At 39.9% G+C, this 17,002-nt stretch overlaps 1 protein-coding gene across 1 annotated transcript; it reads left to right on the forward strand.

The window, feature by feature from the left end:
* Window positions 1–4,556: 4,556 nt before the first annotated feature.
* clu (clusterin) lies at window positions 4,557–13,318 on the forward strand. The gene is made up of 10 exons (XM_079214646.1): window positions 4,557–4,574; window positions 7,697–7,858; window positions 8,027–8,175; window positions 8,705–8,875; window positions 9,246–9,416; window positions 10,481–10,676; window positions 10,820–10,960; window positions 11,345–11,568; window positions 12,130–12,287; window positions 12,688–13,318. Exons 2-10 carry the CDS (start codon window positions 7,744–7,746, stop codon window positions 12,698–12,700), a joined length of 1,338 nt encoding a protein of 445 aa, XP_079070772.1. The 5' UTR covers window positions 4,557–4,574; window positions 7,697–7,743; the 3' UTR covers window positions 12,701–13,318.
* Window positions 13,319–17,002: the final 3,684 nt, after the last annotated feature.

The raw sequence follows: 17,002 nt of genomic DNA on the forward strand, positions 1-17,002 counted from the left end.
GGCGGGGTCCTCCAAAACCTTACACTGAGGTTGAAATCCGATCCAGTTTGAGATTGTGCAGTCTGGTTCAGTAAGGTTTAACTTAGAAGTGTCGAGCTGATGTAAAAACATTTCAAGGAAGTTTCTCCCCCATAACATCCTGTTAGTATGTCATGCATTAGGTTAGTATTCTTGTCCTGGTTGCAGCTGCAGTATCAGTAGGCTGCACAACAAGTGCCGACCTCTGTTATAGTCATGTTTATAATAACTTGTAATATATTTTTCTCTCCTTGCCATTTTATTCCTATAGCTTCCTCTCATATTGTCGAGAGGTCACTGGTGTTTCCCCCTGCACATGAAAGGTCAGTTGCCCAGTCTTCAGCGGTAACGGTGCATGCATTGCACTTAAACGGCTTATCCACGTGTCTCCACATCTGCCAGGTGTCAGCAATAAAATCCCCTAATTTTGTAGGGTTTCATTATCCCTTTTTCTTGTTTTACTGCTGTTAGAATTATTCTGCTTTTGTCATCCTTCTTTGTGCACTGATGGTGTATTAATTCAACTAATTCCATCACTGTAGGGATTGAAGTTGTCCTGGTCAGGACATCTGTTTTGAGACAGGCGCCAGGTGGGATTATGAGCGGGATTTTCAGGATTTTCAGGGTCTGATAACTTCCCTATTTGAATAAGGAATTTGTATTGGTTATCCTGGTTGTTTATTCGCTCTGTCTACCCACACCTGGATATGAGAGGACACATATTCTAAGATAAGATAAGATAATCCTTTATTAGTCCCGTAGTGGGGAAATTGCAGGATCTTTCCCAGACAGTTGTCTAGATAATTTACTGGTAATGGGTCATCTCACATTCCTTTGCAGGTCTCACAGCCCTCTCCACTTTTACACCATGTTTGTTCTAATAGTTTGGTGACTAATTTATTTTTTAAGTGTGTGCCATTATCCATTCCGAGGGTCAACAGGGTTTTGCCTGTAAAAAAGCCTGCAATGCACCTGCTCTGCTGATGGTTCTTGCTGTGGCAGTACGAACAGGATACTCTTATGTAGCTTCACCCCCATTATCTGTGATAACTACAACATATTTTTTACCCAGGGTTGATGGCTTTAAAGGTCCCGCCAAGTCAGCCAAAGAGTGTTCTCCAGTTTTATGAGTGTTAATGTGTCTCATCTCACTTTTTGCCACCTTTTAGCGCGCAATCGTCACATTGTCTTTTCATTATATTAAAATTATCTTTTAGTTTATGAAAGGCTTATGGTGGAAATCTATCATAAGTGCTTCATTCTTAAATGTGTATAGCTGAACTCTGAAAGCAGAGTTCTGTTGATCTTGACCCAGTCTAATCAGCGCCATCCGTGTGAAGCAATAACCGGTGGATCTCTGTATTGTTTTGGATTCCTTTCCTTTTGTTTTCTCCTTTTCTCTCTCACTCTTGCCTCTCAGGGCCGCAGCAAAACAACATCCTCCAGTCAGGCATCAAGGCTTGTCTGGTGGGAAGGAGGACGCTGCGAGGAGGAGCAGGGGGGAGAGGACAAACATTTCAATAATAATTGTTGATATATAAAACTCATGTTGAATTATTTTTCCTGGTCAGACCTCCGAACCATCTGTGGTGACGAGCTCTGTCCATTCAATTGAATTATTTCAAGTTTCTGTTTAGTAAATACTTAAAGACATTTAAGTTTTTCACATCGCATTTGTTTTCTCTAAAGGAGATTGATGAGGTTAATTCATTTCCATTACAAGGTTAACTTACGGTCTTTGAGGAACGGTTTCATTCTCTCTAAACCAATATGGCCCAAAGATTGGTGGAGTTTCATCAAAACTCTTTGTGCCTCAGTTTTAGGTATAATAATCTGTTCATTTTGTTCCCATTCTTTAGAGAAAATGCAGTTTGCTGTATACAATGGGGATCTGTAGAGCTATACAACCAGATACTGCTATTAATGACGATCTATTTCTTGAAAAGTTAAAGCAGTGGACCGAATGGAATCTGAATGATGGAGGCAGGTTGTTTGCGGGGCTCCGCTAATGACGCCAAACCTGCAATCACTTGTACAAACAGGAGAGGTTGAAGACCAGAGTGGGGGTTCAAATACCCAATATGTCAAACTGCTAAATGAAATTGGTGAATTATGCAGTTCCAACTTAAAATCAACAGAATTAGTGACTGAGCTTTGTAAGTCAAGAAACATCTCCAAAGTATATTCACATTGGAGAGGAGTATGAATGCCACAGCAGCCGTTGATGTATCTGACAACAGATGAATGGGGTTCATTATACAGAATGAGGCCACATAGGCCACAGGTGTGTGGGCTATGGTAACAAACCTGTGGTCAAACCTGTGTCCAAACCTGTGTCCAAACCTGTATGGTAACAAACCTGTGTTCAAACCTGTATGGTAACAAACCTGTGTTCAAACCTGTATGTTAACATAGCTGTGTTGTAGTTTACCCTGTGGTTGACCTTAGCGATCAGATCTAGGATTGACCAGTGAAGAGAAAGAGGAGGGGTAAAAAGTGTGTCTGTGATGCACAGAAGGATTTCCACCACAGCTCTATGTCTGAATAGAGATTTCACCAGATCTCTGAAAAAAATGGATTTAAGAAGCATCTTTACCAAAAGAGGAGAACAATCAGGGGTTGGGACAGGGCTCCCTGCTTTAGAGACTAGACTTTAACAAGCTCCTTTTATTTTCAAGGTTTAAAGCTTGACTTGGGGACAGCCTTATTTAGAAAACCCCGGAACACTTAGAAACTTCTGCTAACAGAAGTGTGTGTTTTCACCAGGTCTGAATCTGGATAAAACTAACCATTTATTTTTAGTTGCATGTGACACTGAAACTGTTTCATTGAATTTAAATTGTTGTATGTGATAACGTGAGAAAAACTTTAATAAAACTAGGCCTTACTATTAGTAAATGACTGAGGATTATTATTTCCTCCGGGATCACTTGGATGATAGCCGACGATGTGCCACCTGTTATATTTTCACTATCAATGTTTTAAATTCCCAAAAGTCTCCTCACACTGGCACAGGTTTTTCAGTCAAAACAGTGTCATTAAAAAAATACTGAGTCTAGCTTTGTTGTGTCTTTGTTTTAGTTTTTAAATTGTTTATACATTTAATACAAGATAAACGATCTGTGTTACAAGGCTACATTTAATAATACCTTTAGTAAGTATAAATACTAATTGTTAATTAAGGTGTTGCTTAATGCATTCTGCCATTGTAGAAATTGTGTTATTATCTGTATTGGGATTTTTTCTAACGCTGGATTTATTTATGAAACTAGTTTACATATTTGTGTGTGAAAGTGCACATATAATCTGGTTTGGTAATGCAGACAAAAACACATTAAAGTTAATTTATTAAACGTTGAGCCACGATCGGGATGAATCAACTGTTTGTCTTTCTGAGAGTTGCTGCCAATACACGACACAACTTGTGGAAAAGTCTTACAGCTCAGGAGCATCAAGTCAAGGAGAGTTAAACGCCATACCTACCGGAAAAACGAATTTAGATTTCAAAATAAAACTAAACTAAAGATCTGTTTAGTTAGAGTGGAGGAACTGAAGGGTCTTTCGGGTTGTGCACATACAAAAATTAAAAGTGAAATTGCTAGCTTCATATAATATATATAAAAAAGATATGTCTTGGCCTTATACATTTTCTGTCTCGAGGCGCTATCTTACATGACTCCTACTGAGACTAATCTTATACACAAACACATATACACACACGATATGTAATGCAAGCCTCAGTGAAAGGTCTAAACCACAGAAAACCTATCTAAGACAAAGACATTGTTGTTGACCTAACGTTACCGTTGTATAATATGCAACTATTTATGATCATTGTGTAATTTTGTATGCAAAAATGACAAACAGTTTGTGGTTTCAGCTTCTCAAATGGAAGAATTTTCTCCTCTTCTTTTTATTTATTTCAATAATTTAAGTGGGTCTGAGGTGTATATTATCGCTGTAAGTGATGCCATTTAACACTAACACACACACACACACACACACACACACACACACACACACACACACACACACACACACACACACACACACACATATTTATATATCTATATATATATATATATATATATATCTATATATATCTATAGATGTATATAGATATATATAAAAAGTATACTTCTGCGGAGAAAGAAATCTATTAAAATAATGATTTACTTGCATACAAATAGTAAAAAATTAGCTCCACATACCTCAACTAACTACAAGCTAAATGTAAAATCCTGCTTTTAGATTAATACAGAATACACTACCTATTTTAGCCTACTTAAGCAACATTTTCATTACTTTTATTAGTATTTAATTAGTATTTTCACCGTGTGGTATTAGTATTTCTAAATAAATAAATAAAGCATCACGAAAGCGATTTATTTTGAAAGGCTCTACAGGAATCTGTCTTTTGATTGGCTGCAGCTTGACGGTGGCCGCGGAGGACCGATGAGTCACGTGTCTGCACCGTCCCCGTTATCCGCTGGTATAAAAACGAGCAGCAGAGAGGTCAGCTTCAGACGGTTTGGACTCTCAGGAAACAAACAGAGGTGAGTCAGAGGGCTTTTTTTTTTATTTGTTTGAAAGTCTGCAGCTCGGTAATGCTCAGAGGAAAATGGCCTCTCTATATTCCAGCTGATTATAATGTTGTGATAAATGAGAATAGAAAATAGTGCAACGCATTTTCCAGGTTCAGTTTATGAAATGTCTACATTTCTAACTTTAATTCGAATGTGCGTGTTTTTAATTTTTTATTTTTTTTATTTCTATTTTAATTCTGGCCTCTGCAGTTGTTTTTCTCCGTGCAGACTTAATGGCTGACAAGGTGACAGCTGTTTTGTGTTGCTTAATCATGGGTGTGACCTCCATCTTTGGTTCAAAACAACTGGTTGGTTCACTTTAATCATTTTTAGGCTAGGCGCACCCAGCATCAATACGAAGTTTAAAATATGAATATTAACTAGCTCTTTGATACAAAATGATGAGTGTTGCATACAGAAATTGAGGATATTAGTCCTCCAACTGTATACTGTAGAGAAGCTATTTGCAATATTAGTTCTAAAAATGGAAAATGTTGAACAATAGAACTGACCCTAATTCTTCTGCCACATGACAGGTGAATCCTCTGGGTGCAGACCTCTCCAAACACTTAAAATGAGGTCACACGTGACAGTCCCATTTGTGGCCAATGGAGCCCAAATGATCCAGATTAGTTCATTGTTCCAGCTTCTGGCATTGGGGAAGTTGTTTGTTTGAGACAGAAATAGGCGGAATTAATCAATTGTGAAAACAAGCACCAGCTGCAGTTATCAGCTGATGTATAAATGTTAGAAAAATATAGCATACCACTTTATTGAATTGATGTCACAGCAAAACAGTAAGAGGTACTATGAAGTTAGGAACATAAATACATTTTTCGAAAACCTTGCTGATCAATATTAAGCAATTCATCCACAAAACCTGTCAGTTGATATTCAAGTTGTGTATAAAATAAACGAACTCTACAGTATTAAAATGTGGTGACATGCACGCTGTATACAGAAAGAGAGAATATAGCCAAACATGTTATCTAAAGACACAATAATACCAATTTAATATTAGAGTATTATTATAAACTGTGATATGTATTGTTATGCAATGTAGGATGTTATTTTTAGATATGGACTCAAACAAAGCATCTGATGTTTTATTTGACTTGAAGCAGAACTTAGAAGGTCATGAACGCAACATCTGCAAGTTGGTGGTTGGCATTCTTTCAGTTGTGTAACTAGGATGTGCAGCAAACGATGTAACGAGACATCTGCAATAGCACTTATTTCTCCTTTTTTATATTTGTTTAACTTTCTCTCCGTCAACCTTTCTCTGTCTTAACTTTTTTTTTTTTTTTTTTTAAACTATCGCTCCTTCTTTCCTGCTTTTGCATCTCAAGTCTTACTCATTCTGGGTTTTTGGTATTTCATTAAAAGCATCAGGGTCACAGTCTGCCCCTGATTACAAACCTTCCAGTAGCTGGCCTGCTGTGATTAAAGCGAGCGGCTTATTGTCACATGAATAATGACCTCGTTGTGTAAGCGCCTGCAGTTTGCTGCACTGAAGTTGTTAAACTCGTGAAGGCATGAGCTCATGTAGCTGAAGAGGAGAATGTAGGACGTTTCTTAGCTCCCAGGTGGTGTTCAGCCCTTTTTTCAGTTTTTAACTGCAGACTAAAACCACAGAAATTCAGAGAGGTTATACCATCGAAACATTCACTATCACACACAGACTAAATCTACTTTATCAAACTTAATAGTTGCTGAGAAATGTATCTAAAGGGTTAGAAAAATATTTTTTCAACCCACAATTTTAAAGGATTTTTAAGGGATCCAGAAGTTTTCTTACTTCTGGCCTTCCCCTACACAACTTTGTTAAGGAGACCCGTGCCAACCAGGTGGAGACTCAAAAGGCCCCAAGAGACACATAAAATGACAAACAGCTGGAAAGAGGCACAACGAGATCCCATTGAGATGCAAAACAACTATTAAAAAGACTCAAAATGACCACAAAGGGATGCAAAGTTGTTTTTTTGCATAGAGTTGCATAACGATTACAAAGAGTCACAAAATGACTATTGAGACACAAACCAGAGAAATGTGGGAGGAAGATGGGAAAACACTAAGAGAAACTAAACGGCTATGAAGTGTGTCTTGGTCCTATGTTGAGGAGATAATGAGGTCAAAATGATACAAAACCAACATGCTGTGCACACTGTACTCTGCTGGTTTCCATAGGAACCGGAGATCATAGGCAGGCACAAACCGCACAAACTTCAGCGGGCGAGGGATGAATTAATGAAACAAAGTTACATAAGATGTGTTTTTTGTTTTGAGGACATTTTCTGTTTTACATTTAATAAAATCACTGATCAGGTAGTAAACAAATGAGTCAACATCTCTCTTGGTTTGGAGAATATAATGGCGTAGCTTACGCTACATAGTCAAACGTATGTGGACACGTTCCTACACTCTGTTGAAGATGTCATTGTTGAATATACAGGCAGCTGACTAGGCACACGTCATAGAGAAAATGAGTAAACAGAGAAAGGGCCTGCTGTTGGCTTTATATAATGCAGTTGGTCACAGGAAACACTGATCTGAGGTCAGTGTGACGACCCTCTCTGCCACTGTCCGTTGGCCCTGCAGGTGGGCGTGGCAGACAGGGTCGTCAGAGAGTGGGCACACCTGCAAGGCCCTGGGTTTGTGCTCGCGCTCTTTGCCCTGAGACACCGGTTGGGTTAGTGAAGATCAAGGTTTGTTCTGATTTTGTGCAAGTTAATGCACCCTCTTTTCTGTTAAACTGCTCATTTTGTCTGTATCCCCTTCTGTCGTGGCCAGTTTGGTCATTATGTCCTTTTTAATTGTCTTAGTCATGAAACGGGAGACGCGGTTAGTGACTCGCTCAGCAGGCATGAGTCTAAATTATTAATAAGTATTGATCAGTGCTGTTATTTTTATGTTGTGCTGAGGAGGCATGGGGAAACTGCTGATCAATGACAGTTACTTTCTACTGCGTAGGTCTCTGCTTTCTTTACAGCGTGTGTCTCCCTCTAGAGGAGATGGAGGAGCATTACAACATCACAAAACAAGCCAGGAGTTCATAAAGGACCCGGATGTTCATGTTTTGTTTCCCCCCCCAGGCTTTTTTTCTCATAATTTCCTGCTGGCCCCGTGAGAGTCAGAGAGGATGTTAATGATGATGATGATGATGAAGAAGAAGGGGTCGAAGTCTCTGGCTGTGGTCGCTTTTCTTCTGGCCTCAGTCAACTGTATCCTTCCTCCATCAGAAGAAGATCTTAACAGTAAGTAAATCAGATATTGTGGCACCAGCAGAAATGACAAACGAATAACTAAAAGCCTGCAGAACTACAACTAAAGTAGCATATGAAAGGCTACATATCACAAGAGAAGGAAAAGTCAGGAGTCTGAATTGTCACCTGCAGTAACTATGTTGTGTTTGCTTTTTACAGAGATCTCACTCCAGGGAGAAAAGTATCTGGATAAAAAGATTGAAACCGCTGTTATTGGAGTGAATGAGATGAAGAGTGTGATGCAGACATCTTCAGAGGACCACCAGAAGTTATTGGATGTTCTGGAGAAAACCAAGGAGCAGAAAGAGGTAGAAACATGCCACAGCACTGATGCTAGAATGAGATGTTTCTTTGTTACAGGATTTACTAGTGATTAACAGGTGCTTGTTTTTCATACATAGATGGAGGTGATAAAATATGATCCACTGGTTAATTTTGTTGTATAAATCTTATGCTGCGACTACAAGAACCCAAGGTCATACCTTATTTCATCAGGTGCACAATGACACGCCAAACAATTTTCCGGCATTACAGGGCTATATATTTGGGGGCAATTTATTTTTTAATGAAGATTATTGCCATCTGTATAATAAACACTTTTTGGATGACTGAGCAAGAAAGAAAAAGTTAAATAACGGGGTGTTATCAAGTTTAAAAGCTGGAAGAAGTTTCTTTCATATATTGAAAACAATCTTCAAACGGACTCTAAATATATTTCATTATATTACAATCACTTTGTTCTAACTGACCAAATCTCCACTGTGACCGGATGCAATGAGTTCTTGGATCCCACTGAAATAAGAGCTTACCTGATGAGTTATTTTATCTTCACAACAGGATGCAATACTTGTGGCTCAGGAGCTGGAGGCCAAGCTGGAGCAGGAGCAGGAGGTTTGTAACGAGAGCATTAAGGCTCTGTGGGAGGAGTGCAAGCCCTGTCTGAAGAACACCTGCGTGAAATACTTCTCCCGAACATGTAGCAGCGGATCTGGACTGGTGGGACGGCAGGTCAGACCATCGCATGTACACATGCATGTACACATGCATGTGCTCATCCTAGATCATACATACAGGGCTTTGACTACAATCCAGATGTTAGCTGCCTCCCTTTTTATGAGGGTGCGGTTTCATTGATTACATATTGCTTTGAGAATCAATACTTTGATTGTCAGGGAAATGTAAATAGTCCAATGTAATATTATTACAAGGCACAACTAAAACTACTACAACAAAGATTAGCATCAGAAACACAAAAGATGAAATGCAATCACTCATACTGCAACACTCTTTCCCATCCCCTTTCTCTCGCGTCTTCACTCCTGATGAAAATATGATCATATTTTAGATCCAAAATCATAAGTTCTCCTTTGACCTGCAGCTGGAGGAGGTTCTCAACAGAACATCTCCTGTCTCCATCTGGACCAACGGGGAGAATCTAAACGTCCTAGAGCGTGTGGGGCAGCGACAAAGCCAAGCGTTGGAGAACATGGAAGGCAAAATAACAGAGATGCGGGCTGTTGTGGACAACATACTTGCAGCGAATAAGAAGGTAATGTTTACTTGATAGACCGATGGATGTAAACACTGGACACAGATACATAGCGTCACCTTCCTAAAATAATGGCCCAAGTCATTATTTTTTTTTTTTTTTAAACACAAAAAACTTGTAATAGGGGTGCACAAGCTGCCTCTAGACACTGACTCCGCAACAGGCATACTGTAATACCGGTCAAATTCTGTTTATGATTGCTAATTTTATTTTTAAGATTTTCATTGACAAAAATGCTAACTTAAATACTAGCTTCAAAATGCCATATTGAAAAGCTTGTAAAAAAAGTCACATTGTCTTTTGGCTTAGGCAAAATAAAATGGCCTAAGTCACACTCATAGGGCGTTATACTACAGGTGTAGAATCGTATGATCTGTTCAACTGAGGATGTAGATGATTTCACCAGAGGTGGCCAGTATCATGAGGAGATGGCTTAGGCAAGAAAATCATTTGTCAAAAAATGACATGGGCCATTATTTTAGGAAGGTGACGATATGTAGGATTTGGCATAATCTACTGGCAGAAATGGAATAAAGTACTCGTTACTGTATTTGTGTACAATTACCTGTAACTAATAATCGCAGCAAGCCCTTTTCACTGAGTCCGCCATGTTTCTACAGTCGCCAACAGACAAACCAAACACTGGCTCCAGAGAGGGTTACCTGAAGGCCAAAGCCTTGGTAAAGGAGGGGTATTCAGTTGGTTGAAATCTGCAACCTCACGACTAGATGCCACTGAATTCTACATGCTGGCCCTTTTTTTTAAATGGCAACCAGCACATAATAAACTATGGCAGCAGTTAAGGAAATGTGGACAGCCACCATTCAAGCAGCAACCAGATTTAACGGAATTAGACATCTGATAATACCAGCTTTGAAATCTCTGAAACCAAAGTTTAAATCTGCACAAATCAACATTTGTACAGGGAATTTTGTGTTTACAGCTCATTCTGCTGAATCTTGATTATGGATCTTGAATCGTGCTTAAACCAAAGAGATATGGATACAACAGCACACTAACTGCAGAACAAAGAAGTTAACATGCTTCTGTGTCGTTTGTCTCAGGCGGTTGAGCGTGTGCGCGCCAGCATTCCAGTGTTCTCTATTCCCACTTTCCTGGGACCGAGGCGACGAGCTCGCGCTCTCTTAAACGACCCGATCCACGGCTTCACGGACAAGAACCGCTTCAGCTCTATAAGCTCTATGAGCTCTATAAACTCTATGAGCTCCATGACGGACTCAAGCTGGGCGCCTAATGAAGGTACATCTTCTGACTTGTTCTCATGCCCTGTTTACTTATTCAGAAAGCTTTTTCCAGTTCGTCAAACCATACATGTAAACTTAAAATGACCATTAGGTTGTGAATTGGAAAAAACAACAGCGTGTGTCTGTATCTGGTCGCAGACGGCGCCGTGGACGAGGACGTGGTCATCACCAAACCTTTTGGCAGCGGCAGTATGACCTGCAGAGAAATCCGCCGCAACTCAGCCGGCTGCCTCAAGTTCCGCGACCAGTGTCAGAAATGCAAAGAGATCCAGCATATCGGTAACATGACACTCGGACGAAAGAATAAAATGCGTCATCAATGTTCTGTGATCAATATTAGTCCAACGCATTAACATTGATACAAGATGTATAACATATGGGCTGCATAATCAAAACAGATTAATATTACAGAGATGCTTTTATTGGAGCAACGCAATCCGGAATTTCCAATAGTTTTGTAAAAAATGGCCACTGTCGTAATGAAAATATTGCTTTAAATACAACCCAGTGAACGCTTTGGTCAGCTGGGATCAAAATGCAAACAACAATATTTAAAAAAAATCATGCGATGAAACATGTGTCCTCTTCTAGTTAATATAATCCCAGTGTAGTAACGCAAAGTGATTCTTCCTTTACTCAAGCTCCATGATGTTTTCTTCACAGACTGCTCCGAGACGAAACCTCTGGGCCCTCTGAAGGAGGACCTGGAGGAGGCGTTGGCCGTGGCCGAGCGCTTGACTCGGCAGTACAGCCGCCTCCTGACGACGTTCCAGGAGCAGATGGTCAACACCTCCTTAGTCCTGGATCGGCTCAACAGGGAGTTCGGCTGGGTGTCGTCTCTGGGCAACACCACCAACAGCCAGGACGACATCTTCCAGGTTACGATGGTACGGAGAAGCCTTCAGTCCTGTCATTATCACACGTGACATCTTTTTTTACTTCCTGTTGTGTAATCACTGATGGCGCTTTCCTAAATCGGAATAGAATACAAATTCATAACACGCTGGATTGAGAAAATTTATCAAGAAATAATATTTTCAGGGTCAGCAGAGTGAGAAATAAGAAGAATATGAGAACATAAACTATGCATCTCCACAAAAATGAACATTTTTAACAATGTACATGTTTTTATGAATGATTTGGTTATTTTAATTGTTTGAAAGTGTTTAATTTTGTGACATTGTCTTTGCAGCAATATCTTTAATGCGTGACATTGTTTCTTTTGGAGGACAATAAATCCTTACTCTTTCATACTTTTAGCTTTACGACCACCTTGCAAGTTGTATCTAATACTAGGAATAATGTACTATTTCATTTTGTGACGGCAATAATGCAAATTGGAGCAGTAAAAGCCACCATGTCTGCATATACTGAGTTTAGAGTATCAGTGTTGTAAATGCATGTGTGCAGTGCCACTAACAGAAAGGGAAACCGTCCCTGTGATGCAGGTTAACAGCGCAAACAGTGAGGAGACAAATGTGTCCGTGCATGTCTTCGGCTCTCCACTCCTGACCTTCAGCGTGCCGAGCGACATCCACTGGAGCGACCCCAAGTTCTCCGAGGTGGTGGCCCAGGAGGCTCTGGACCGCTACAAGGAAATCAGCATGTGAGTGTCGAGCGAAGCTGACCAGCGTGTTTTTTTTTCCCAAAAGATCTATGACTATTTCTCAAAGCATTCGTATGTTTTCTTATTTGATTATGTTATGATCTTGAACTGCCACATGTCCTCAAGTTCACCCACAATGGCGCTTCAGAGCTGTGAATTTCTCATTTTCTAGATAACGGCAGTGAACCAAAGTAACAGGGCAGAGTTGCTGTAATGTTTTTCTTCAGTAGCGCAAACTACAAATCCTACTTAAATTATTTGAGAACGGCAACATTTTTGAAGAGATGTATGTGTTTATTGCCCATTTAGGGCTCTTTAGTCGTCTGTGGGGAGAAATCAACTTTCTAAGGGCGCTAGGATATAAATGAATCACGGACTATCTTTCTCTTTGTTTTTCCAGTGTGGTCAAATAAAGTCATAACCTGCGCTGCTGAATGTTCTGGACTCATCAAAACACACGAGACCCCGACGATGAACATACCTGAGCAGAAATACAACCTGAAGGCAACACTGGTTCTGTTGTAAATCCTCTTCAAGTCCTGCTTTTGCAAACAACTCAGTTTAACCTCGAAGATTTATATCATCACATTAGAGCTCTTTGTCCTGCTGTAAGAATATATTCAGTAGCTGTAGATGGCAGGTCATGTCTATAGTACCTTCCTCAAAGGCCTCCAAACACATGCGAGCTGGGGTTTGCAAAACGGGGCCGTTCTGCTTGTGCTTCGCGTCTGAAAGGCTTTTTTTTTTTTTTTTTTCTGCATTCAGCCTTTCAAAAGCATGAAGAATTGAACTGATATTTCTTTTGCCACAATAAAACAAATTTGGTTTGTTGCAAAGATTTGTAGAAAACTAAAGTTTAGAGCAAGTGTATTTTAAACTGTGTATAAAGACCTGATCTTCTCTTGATCTCTATCTATGAGCTGGCTGAAGTGGTTTGCTGGTGTTAAACTCTGATTGGAGTTGGAACAGGAGTTGATTATGTTCAGGATTGCTTTGAGCACCTATGTACAACAGTCTAATAAAACCTGCTCAACCTATTCAGTGTCTTTGCGTTTCTATTGACAGTATTTTTGTTTATTTATGCATTTAAGAATCTTTCTCATGTGTGGAAACAAATGGTGTGGGGGAATGGTGGCTAGGGACTTCAAAGTTCTTGTGACTTAACTGTTACGCTTAAGGGAGCCCAGGGTGCTAATCGAGAAAATAAGAGAAATGTGTCCTCTAGGCTCTCATAGCAAACGGTGCCAACAGTGGCTCGTTCACATGCACTAACATGCAGAGTACAGCAGCCTTATAATGTTACACACAGAAGCTCATTACAACAGAGGGGGAGTGACTTGGTTCTCTGCTCAGGGAGACATTACTCTACTTTCCAATGTGACTGGACTGTTGCTCTATGCACAAATGGCAAATAAAAAAACCTTGATAGCAAATAGATGTGTTGCTCTAGAAGTGCTCTGAATATGGCTCAACAAGGCTTCAATAGAGAAGCAGGTGAACACTGAACTGTTACCTCTCAGCTCAGCTGCATCCTGTTAGACTGTCCTTCAGACCTCTTGAACTTGAAGACTAGGCTGTAGCTTGTTTTTTCCGTCCTTATCCTTGCATCTTCATCGTCTGCTCGTCACTAAGTTCTTCTCTTATCCTTGTTGGATTTGAGTACTTCACTTTCATATTTATGTAGTATTATCAGATATACTATTAATTGCTACGCAAACAACAATGTTTGGGATTTTTTTTTTTAATCCCCCCATCTATTCAATAACTATCAGTAGAAAGACAAACTGTCAAACTCGGGACAGGTGAGAATCTTTTAAAATAGCTTTGTTTTAACGTTAAATATGCTTTTTAAAAAGTTAATAGAAAAATCTTGTGCAAAATATCCCAAAACTGCTCTAACCTTGGCAGAAATGTGTCATGTGGGACCTGACTGCTAATAAAGAGGCAAAGGTGAAACGGGCACCTTTAACAAGCAAAGAGAGCAGTGTTTAAAATATTGTGCCGTTTTTATTTTTGTGTAAAAATCACACAGCTGCTAGTTGACTCTGCAGAGATACAGTACATCCATGCAGTTAAACATCTAGGATCCCACAGCCAAGAGAAGAAATTAAATAGAATATTCTTTCGCTGTTAGTCAGCCATTAATGCAAATGTACATATGAGTCCAAAAAGTGTGTATCATATACAATATACAACACAGAGCTGGGAGCATATAGCATTCAAAATCCCATCAAAGACTTTGTGATTGCTCCTGCCTGCCTAGATTGCCTTTTGGGTTTAAGATGAATGGGGAGCTATTGTGCTAGCAAACAAAGGATTTTTAAAATGGTATTAGTTCCAGGTCTGGATCAATGTAACACAGGCACACATACACACACACCAAGTAAATCATCATCCTCAACAGCAGAAGAAAAAAAAAAAGGCGACCCTTGATACAACAAGGAAGAGAGGTCAGTCAGCCGCCGCGGAAACCTGAACGCCAGTCGGGAAGTAAGGCTTTAGTAGAAGAAGGGTTCTTCACGAACACACAGGAAGCTCTGGGGACAAAACAAACTGAAGATAAAACTTGAGTGGTTCATCATTATCTTTTTCTTCTTAAAGCTTTTTTTCTTTTTTCTATAAATGCATGTGGAAAGACGAGACCAACATGCAAACGTTAAAAGAAAGCAGAAGAGGGATGTAATATAAATACAAATAGAAAAAAAAGAAGGCGGTTGGGCGGGGTTAAGTTCAAAGTGCAGTTGGGTCATTCAGGTCTCCCATTGTGCTGACTGGTCTCTGATGTAATCCTGTTGAGCTTCATCTACACCCAGCAAGAGTCACATCTTGCAGATTTGGGTTGAACGTGTCCTGATAAGACACTGGAGGAGGGGAGGGGAGCTCCAGGGAAAGAGAAAGGCCAAATGAATCACAAACATACAGTAGATGGTGTCCTGGAAGATCTAAGATACAGAGTACACTGTTCACACAGTTGCTACTATCATAGTACCAGCACAGAAGCAGAGTTGGTCTGTGAGGATGTATCGCCCGTGCTTGCATAGTGCCGACTGCCCGATTAGAAAACAGAATCTTTAAACCAATATCAACTCTTATCCGCACAATCGGTTTGGATCTGTTGCTGATCGAAAAAAGAAAAATCAAAAAGGAGGAATTCTCCCCGATCAGTAACACAATTCTTCACAAATGCCGCCTCCTGCAGTCTAGCAGCTGGAATACCTTCAACCCCTTCAAGTGATTGATGTTTAACTAAATTGTTTCCCAGCCGGGTGAAGGTAAAAAGACAGGAAATGACCGCAGCAACCGAGTTTAAGATGTTTAAAAGAAAGACGAGATGTCGATGCACTGTTATGTTTGAAAATAAATCAAGATAAACCTGTAGGAGGGGAAAAGAGGTCGCTGTTCTTTTCTACACGGAGCTAACACAGAGGTGCGCGAGCAGGGGGATAGTTCAGTCATTTGGCATAAAGTTAAACCATTTAGTCACATCTAACCCCGGACACTGTTTAACAAACAGAAAAATAATAATAAAAAGACAATCTTTCACCACATCTGGCCATCAATATACAATCACACACACAGTAGACTTCAAGGGGCAGTAACAAGAGAAGTGGGCTGAATTCATATCACAGGATGAGTAAAAAAAAAAAATAAAAAAAAAATAGCCTTCACCATGAGGATTTAGCTGTTTAAGGCCTCACAAAAACACACACACAATTCCTGTCCAGAAGTAGCCCAGTATGTTTAATGAGACAAACCACACCAAACCCCAGTCAAAAAAAAAGGGTACATTTTAAGCTCGCTTACTGGCAGACGTAGCCTCCCGATGTAGAATGTTTTAAAAAGCCTCCGACGTATGTGTGGTAGCATCTCTTTGATCTATGTGTTAGCAGAGTATTTGAAGATGGGTGAATGTTCAATAGATAGATGATCTTTGGTGATATTTAAAAATCAGAAATGCTTTCAGAGTTTTCCACAAAGGCAGTAGAAAAGGAGATGTGCCAATAAATGATATTAAATGATAAGACATTTAAAGGAATAATTCTACTTTTTGAGAAATACAAATAAGGTTTCTTCTATAGTCAGTCGAAGCAATTTCAAACAGTTCTAGCATTTAACTCCTAAACTAAAAAACAACTTTTAAAAATGAATTTTAGGTGTGGGAAGTGTGGTTTGGAACTTTGGATAGAGCCAGGCTAGCTGTTTCCCCCTGCTTATGCTAAGCTAAGCTGCACTAACACACATGAGATTGATATGGATCTTCTCTATGAAAGAAAGCAAAGTGTATGTCACAAAAGTACTACACTGCTTCTTTAAATCTGCCTGATTTTAACAGGAGTTTGGTGCTGAGGAGTCTTTCCCTTAAGGGAGCATAAACACATCGGTGCTAGATTCAAGCAAGTCAATAAACAGGAACACAAATACACATGATCACACACACACACACACACACACACACACACACACACACACACACACACACACACACACACACACACACACACACACACACACACACACACACCAAACACACGCCGCCTTTCTTCTTCAGTCATTCAGAGAGTAAAGTAATCCGACACCAGCAGTTTGTCTTGAGACGACACTCGCAGTAGGAGCGTCTTGTCCGCCGCTGCGAACCGTTTCTCAGTCCGCTGTCGTCCTCGCGTTCACCTCTCTTTAGAGAAAATTGAAAAGTGCCAGTTTGTATAGTCTCCTCC

The sequence above is a fragment of the Taurulus bubalis genome, assembly GCF_910589615.1.
Source record: "Taurulus bubalis genome assembly, chromosome: 3".
Classification (NCBI taxonomy): Eukaryota; Metazoa; Chordata; class Actinopteri; order Perciformes; family Cottidae; genus Taurulus; species Taurulus bubalis.